General features: G+C 43.0%; 1 protein-coding gene across 1 annotated transcript in view; it reads left to right on the forward strand.

Annotated features, from left to right (window-relative positions):
• CDK5RAP3 (CDK5 regulatory subunit associated protein 3) overlaps window positions 1–4,841 on the forward strand; it is a 40,329-nt gene extending 35,488 nt beyond the window's left edge. The window contains exon 14 of the mRNA XM_069237524.1: window positions 1,732–4,841. Within this exon, the coding sequence (XP_069093625.1) occupies window positions 1,732–1,797 (66 nt within the window). The 3' untranslated portion in view covers window positions 1,798–4,841. The remainder of the gene's footprint in view (window positions 1–1,731) is intronic.
• The last annotated feature ends 3,255 nt before the right edge of the window (window positions 4,842–8,096 follow it).

Raw genomic sequence — 8,096 nt, forward strand, 5'->3', positions numbered from 1 at the left:
AACCATAAATCCACCTTTTTCCGATTCTATTTTTTGTGATTGAAAAAAACAGATAATCCCAAAATTGCCCAGAAAAATCAAATGTTGCCAACACAAAGGTGGCATAGCCTGCCTTAAACGCAGAACAGGCTCATAGTAGGATAGATATGTTTAATTGAGGGAATGCTTGCAAGGACGTTTTTCATGACTGATGCTGGGTTGGGAATGGACTACCCAGGAGACTGGGAGAACCTGCTGTCTGCGGGGACAAGGTAATTCAGTAGAAGGGGTTATCGCAAAAGGGAGTGCTTGAAGTCTGTAAGGAGAAACACAGTACCGGTGCTAAAGAAGGGAGAGGACTGGTAGCTACAGACTGATCTGGAACTAGGCAGTGCCTGTACAAAGTATATACTGTACACCAACAGAAAGGCAATAAGAAAGTACAGCAAACTATCATAGGGTGTATAATACAAAGTACATACTGTACAACAACCAACAGAAAGGCAATAAGAAAGTACAACAAACTACCATAGGTCATAATTTGTATAATCTGTGGGAAACGATCTGTATGTAATGGAGTACTCCTCACATTAAGGCAAGGAGCAGTTAATCTCGCTGAGTCGTAGAAGACACCCATCAGCTTTTATGAACCGCAATGATTGAATCTCTGTCCAGGAGTTTCCAAGCCTTGGATCTCACTGGCATCCTCAGGTGAAAATAACGCATGGTTTCAGCATAAACAGAAGACATGACAATGCATCAGGATGGGGGGAAGCAAGTGCAGTAGCCTGAAGAGTTCGTACATCACCCAGTCCTGTAGGTAGGATGGCAGGAGCCTGACAGGTGTGAGCTGAAGGCTGCAGAGGTTGTAGACTTGAAGACCCAAGCAGGACAGAGTCATAGAGAATTACTGTGCAAAGACAGCTTGGTCAATGGGGAATGCAGAGCAAATGGAGGGACAGAGACTGCCTATAGGACGTAAAGCCTATAAGATGTATAGCCATGAAGTAACTCGGGCTACAAGGTTATATGCAGAATTCTTATGCAAATGAGAAATATAAAAAAGATAGGATGAAATGTGACTCCCCAGGCTGCAGTTTGAAAAAGAAACAGGTTCAAGGGCCCTCAATTAGGACTTTCGTTTCTTGAAATGGGAACTTGAACTATGCTTAATGAACATCTGGTAGTGGGACAAAGCAGGTCTTTACTCTGACTTGCTGCAGTCAGTTGGAATCCCTCCTGCAGCCTGTGGCCTCTTGACATTGGAGAGGAAGCTGGATCTAGGGGCTAAAGCAAGGAGTTGCCTCGACTGCAGTTCCCGTAGTGCGAAAGGCTAGCTGAAAGGACCAGAGCAAGGAACAGGCTTGAGTCTTTCACCGCATAAACATTTGCCAGAAGATGCAAGAGTTTGGGTTTCAATCTGCAGTTCATGGCAGCCCTGCATCTGCCCCAGGGTGATGAATTGGCAGGCTGCTGACAGACTGACTGGTAAATGTGGTTTGCCCAATAGTGCTTTCTCCCATTTTGAGGCATGGTGCGGGTACAGGGCATGCCGTATAATGGTGCCTAAGTGTGGTTCCCCTCCTCCTGAGGTTCCACTCCTTCTCTCGTTCATCACTGTTTCTTTCTGTAGGGATTTGTTTCCATATTTCCCCCTATTCACAGTCCTGTGTTTTGTAGATCCAGTTATATTCCTTCTCTCATCTGCTCGTACATATTTCAGTATCTGACTCTGTTTCATTTTCTTTTCAGATCGAGGCAGATATCAGCAAAAGGTACAACAATCGTCCTGTCAACCTCATGGGGACCAACCTCTGATCTCTTAGAACGCAACCTTCTGACAGCCCACGGGATCTCCCTGCGATTCCCAAAAAACACAGGCAATTGACTTTTGAGCACTGTCCTTCCCTCACTGTAATCGTCCATGCTGGAATCTCCCAGAACACTGCCATGTCATTTTCGAGACCTTTGTCCCCTGTATAGCCACTGTCCTTTCCCCTTACCACCAGTACCATTTCCTTTGTGTCACCTAGCACTGGCCTGTAAAGTCATTGCCTGTGGACTCTCTCACTTTCTCGACCACAAGCATTTCTCTGCGACTTGCTGAGTCCTGACCTGTGACCTGTAACCCCCAGAGCACGACCAAGTGAGCTCAAAATATCACTTCTTGACCTCTTTTGGGTATCTGAATGTGCACAAGTGGTACAGTGGCTAAATGTTTATCATGCATTATTATCTAAGTTCCCCCAGCGCCACATCTAGAGGATTGCATGTTAAGACTGGTCGGAGGGCCTCCTTGCGGTACTCTTTGGTTCACCAGTAGCAACGCAGGCCGAGTTCCAAGGCTTAACCTGAGAAATGGTACTGGGGAGACTGAAACCAATATGCACAGCCAGCGTAAAGGTGGAAGAACAGAGAACAATTCAGACAAGAGCATTCATAAAAGATAGTCTTAGTCCGTAATTTAGAGTTCAGTGGACAGGATTTGCTTGGTAACGTTGACTGAGCATGGACAGTGAGAATTTGCCACTTGTTTGCCCATTCTCAATAGGGTAGATGGACATCTGATGGCCCGCAGAAGAGTATGTTGGCATAGAGATGGTCCACACAACTCTAAATTTAGATGGCGGGGAGGGCACTGCATCACATTTGCCACTGAATACCATCTCTGCCAAACTCAAAAATGGACCCTTAGTATTAAAAATTGTGAATATTTATAAAAAGTAAATGGGCTTTAAGCATGCCACTTAATGTTAATATAGAAGTCTATGGAAGTTCATTAAACTATAAATTCTGTGAGGTGGGTCACAAAGTACCAATATAGGACTTTCAGTAATCTGCACTAAAGCAGCTGTACTGATAGTGGATGATGTCGGGAAACAATGAAAGATTGAAACTGGTGGGAAATGTGAAGTTTCAGCCTTAACTTTTTTTCACAAAACAAAAATGTTTCAGGTGGGTTGAGTTGAACGCTCTTCAGAAGTGTTCACCAGATGACCATGAAGCCAGCACACCTCTTGCTCAGACCTTAGCTATGTTCAGCTCCTCCTGTAACCAGCAGGTACAGTTCTCTGAAATGTGGCTTCCAGGCAATTGGAACTACTTCTTCTAGGCACCTTTTTGGCATCCTTTGGTACTGCAGTCTTCTCTGGTCCAGCCGAGAAGCATTATCTTCAAATGTCTATGATTTAAAGCAGCATTTATCTTACAGCCCATGAGATAAGGCATAGACTGTCTCCCTCAGTCTTGGTCAGCAAACGTGCCAAATCCTTATTGATTGAGGCAAGATAACTCCAGGATGGCTCAAGCTGGAATGACACCCTGCATGGCATTTCTTGGCAAATTTTGCTATTTTGCTATTTGATCTGTGCGGTTTTTAAAGTCGTAAGAGGCTCATGGTTTTCGTGCGTCCGTCGCATGACTCCATTTTAATTTGATCCCAAATGCAAGAGTTTGTTGATAACACTGAAAATCTCAACAATGATTTCTGTTGGTTGCATCCGGAGGTATTGATTTAAATGCAGATGTTTTTTTACTATGGACATCGACCGTAGGTGGAGTCAATATGACACTCTATGACGTTGACAAGTTTTTTTTTTTAAATTAAAAGTACCCTATCCTATGAGGGAAGTAACTCTCATCTTAGAATAACAAAACATTCCGTTGGGAGCTCTTCAGGGAACATCCCCGCTCAAAGAATCTCCTGGGATTTTTATTAAAACCTCAATATTAATACTTGATAACAGAACTCCTGATTTATAACAAACGGACCTGTACCTGTGCGAAAAATATTTCAAACACCCCAACTTGTGATCATCAATTTGTACTGGTCCACCATGTTGTGTAAATGACAGCAGTGGAGACCATTAAGGAAGTGACTAGTTTAAATCTGGTTGCATGCATAATACATACAGATACAGAATACAAAGCATCTATAATATACAGTTGCCTTTAGCACAAATCCATGTTTAATATTGAGATAGCCCTATTAATGTAATTTCCTCATGGGAAGGAAAAAATACTTTCCAACCTGAAAATGGAATATAAATCCTTTTACAAGAATTACGGAATAGCCACTTTCCCCTGTGGAGGCTGCTGTTGTGCACGATGTTGCTGATGTGCTTGGGCCCCTTGCTCATGGAGGTTGTAGATGTGAATATGGGCCTTGCTTGTGGCTTCTGCAGTGATCTGCGCTGCAGTGCGCCAGGCTGGCACCTGCTTTGGGTTACAGCAGCCACATTATGTTGATTGCCACAGTGAGATATGACCAACAGGCCATTCTAGCAGGTAAGGAGGCACACAGTGCCATGCTGTTTTGGGTGCAGTGGCACAAAAGTCTAGGGATAGCGGCGATTACAGCGCATTGCTTTTATTTGGTGTTTACATGTAGCGTTGCACATAGCTGAGATCCAGGTAAACCTTTACTGGGATTCCACAGGATTGGTGACTTTCTGTCCCTTCTCACTACCACCTGCTTTTTCCAACATGTGCTCCTAAAACCCTCCCCCGAGCATTGCTCCAGAACTCTCCGAAAGCGCACACTTGTGACTTCTCATCTCCTAACCTTGAGACCTTCTTCCCAGTTACCTTGCAGTGGCTTTCTAGGACCTTGCCCTGTGACCCCAAAGCACCACCCGGTGACCTCACAGAGCCCAGCTCCTCACCTGTCCTAAGCATTCGGATTTTTGACCTTGACCACTCAAACTTGCCTTAGTTAAGGCTCATAAGCTGAAGTAATAGGACACAGTCACACACCAAAGGATTATCCATCTTTTCTGGGGGACGTGGATGCCAGTGTTCTCACTAACGTGCTGCTTCTATAAAATAAAAGATATTTTATTAAAGAATTATTATAAAATCAATATTTCCAAGTACTGTTTGTTTTATATTCTGAACCTGAGAAGTCTGGACTGGAGCAGCGACTGCAATCTCCAGTTTCCTCCCAGTGCATAGATCTTCCTTTTGGGCTACCTCTTCCTCACAACTGATCTTCCTATCTACCTCTTGCTCCATGCACAGCACGACTCTAGGACTTCAGTGTCAAGCGATTAATGTCTTCGATCTGCACTATGTGACCCTGTACCCATATCTGTGTATTTGTACCTCTAATGAAATTGTGTTGTCCGATCCTCAGAGAGTATTTCTCTGTTGCTCCAGCATGTATTTCTTGCATCTATTGGGCATAAGTAGTCCATATGTATTTTTACTGTTCTTGTGCTTTCTCCTTTTCTTTGGCTTCTGATTGGATGATTGTGGAGATCTCAGTGTGGGGCGGGTCTGGCAACCTGCTCCCCGCTCGTCCTGTTACACAGAAATGCAGAGTGCATTAATGGGCCTACAGGCCTTTCTTTGGGACATGCAACCTTTGGTAGATTCCCCCATGTACGAATTAGCTTTTCGTGGTGCTGTTGGCCTTAGTTGAATCTCTACTGTTTTCACTTTCAAGGGATTATCTGCTCCACCAAGAACACTGTGTGGTTAGATTGCATGTCTGGTACTGAGTGGATTGACATGGTTAGGGAGGTGTGGTGTGTAGTTGTTTCTTCTCTAGGATGATGTATTCAGATGCGTTATGGTTTGTCCAGTTTTGTGTTGTATCAGGAGGCTTGGTTTTGTATTGTGTGTTAAATTGGTATGCAATGTCGATGTATGTTTAGTATGTTGATGGTGAAGTATCCATATATTGTGGTGGAGTGGTACAGGGTTGTTTTGAGGAATTTGGCACATTGTGATGTTTTGGCAGGTCTGTGCTATACTGTCTTATGTCCCCATCACTTCTGATGTTCTGTCCCAAAGTGGCATTGCTGTACTATAGTATGTGTCCTTTCACACTGCTTGCTATGATATCCACCCTTCCATGTTCTGATGTATTTTTTGTATTTTTAAATTTTCGGTTATCCAGTCACAAGTTTCTTTTAATTTTTGTGTGTGTTTGATCATCTTTTTAAACTTTGAGATAGTTTTTTTGTGTGAATTTCTTGAATTTGACCCAGTAGTATGATTGGTAATACAGCCTCAATTCTGGACCCTGCCACAAATAATCTATTTTCTCCTTCTTATCTTCTACCTTCTTTTGGAAAACAGACCAGATGGTCTGCATTAGAATGTAGCACTTTGTCTTCTTGGAGTTATTAGCGGGTAAGTCCATGTAGGATTGTTTGAGTCATACCTGTTGACTTTGAATCTGATTAACAGTTCAGAACAGCCTAATATTTTAGAGGGTCTTGGGGGGCCTGCAGAGAATTTACATCTGGCCTTTGTTGCTTTTGTTGTAACATTGTACAACAAAAGTAGTAGTCTGTAGATTATTTTTTTTGCCAAATCTGAGGTGCAGCTATTTGCAGTAGGTAATGTTGTCCTAACAGTTGTCAATTCTTGTTCCCATTCGTGTTGTTCTCCATTCCTCTTATTCTTTTGCACTCTCCCATGTTTTAGGAGCCTCTACATGTCTTATGCAGCCTTCCACATTTGTTCGCGTTTTTGGTGTGTCTGTTCATCTGGGACTCAGCTGACTTTTTGACCCATCCACAGCTTTTTGATTTTATTTTTGTTGAAGCTGAACATGTTTGTAGCTATACATTACTCTCAGGAGTCTGAACCCCTAGATTGCTTTTCAGAGGTTCAAAAGAGCTGTTTGCTGCTGGTGTTTGCTTGAAACAATCTTCGTATTGGCTGCTTTTCAAGCAGTTGGTGCTTAGTTAGGTGGAGGGCTGGTGAGAGCCCTGAGTGACCCTGCATGTGATGTTAACTGCTCTTTACTATCATTTCTATGGTCCATAGTGTGTTCTCATATGAACACAATTTGTACTATTTGGGTACTTACCAGGTGCTCGGTTGACGTATTTGGTTAAGTTTGGTATTGTTTGTGGTGATTCAACTTGAATAACGGCTTGAGTGGACTAATGGACTGTTTAATGATCAATTACATTACATTAGATAATGGCTACTATATCTTGATGTGGATTTTTAAGGAGCGTTATGTACATGTCTGTTGAAAGGAGTTGAATTCTCCATTGAAGAGCTTGGTGGCTCTGTTGTTAAGGAAGTTTTCTTTGCTGCTTTAGAGGATTTAGAGGTCTTTCTCTTTGCAATCTGCTGACGGATACCAGGGAGCAGCTCCTCCTCCTCCTCCTCCTCCTCCTTCTCTTCTTTCTTCTTCTTTCTTCTTCTTCTTCTTCTTTATTCTTCTTCTTTCTTCTTCTCCCCCCCATTCCGAGCACCGATTACCAGTCACCTACAAGGATGCTGTTTTGGTTTGCTGCTTGTGTATCTGTAGATCACATGCTGTTCACACACCTGCATCGAGTATTGAGTTTGGAAAATTATTCATTGTTTTTGTTCGAAAGAGTTTTGGTTTTGAGGCGATTCATGGTATTCACTGCTGCTATGGCTTAGTGAAATATTTTGACACCTGACTATCGTAAAAAGAAGGACTGCCGTGGCATTAAACAGAATAGACCACATTTGAGTCACACACCCAGGAGCAGATCGTATGAGAAAGACTCATTTGTAGGAAGAATAATGACAAACTGCTGTTTGCATTTTTCCATGCTTGCAGTAGCTAAGTCCTTAGTCCGGTCCAACCCCAGAGGGGCTATTCACAAAAGTAAACTTAAACATGAGTAAATCTACTTATGAAGATTTCCAGGAGCCGAATCCTTGCAGGGGAGTAACCCCTAGGGCTGAGAAGAAGCATAAAAACTCCAGGAAAGAGCTACCCTACATTAAGGGCTCACTACCAGCAGACTCAATCATTTTCTCGACGGCAAGGAAGAGCTAACGTACCTACAACAGTGGGCCCACTACTAGAGAAGAAAAGCAAAATGATGGAACTCGTGGGGAGAAAGGTGGAACGTAGTGCGGCCAACAAATGGCAGATTGCCAACTCAAATGCACTATTGAACCGCCATGCACATCAACATTGGGACGAAATTGGAGAGCTTATGAAACACCTTCCGGAACAATTTAAGAAAATAGCAACACACTTGGTGGATAGTGGCAAGGACATTGCAAATGCATTCCTGAAATCAGCTCTGGATGCAGCTGACACATCCATTCACCATCTAATGATGGGGATAACCTTCAGAAGGCATTCTGCTACTAATTTCAGGTTTCAA

The sequence above is a fragment of the Pleurodeles waltl genome, chromosome 6, assembly GCF_031143425.1.
Source record: "Pleurodeles waltl isolate 20211129_DDA chromosome 6, aPleWal1.hap1.20221129, whole genome shotgun sequence".
Classification (NCBI taxonomy): Eukaryota; Metazoa; Chordata; class Amphibia; order Caudata; family Salamandridae; genus Pleurodeles; species Pleurodeles waltl.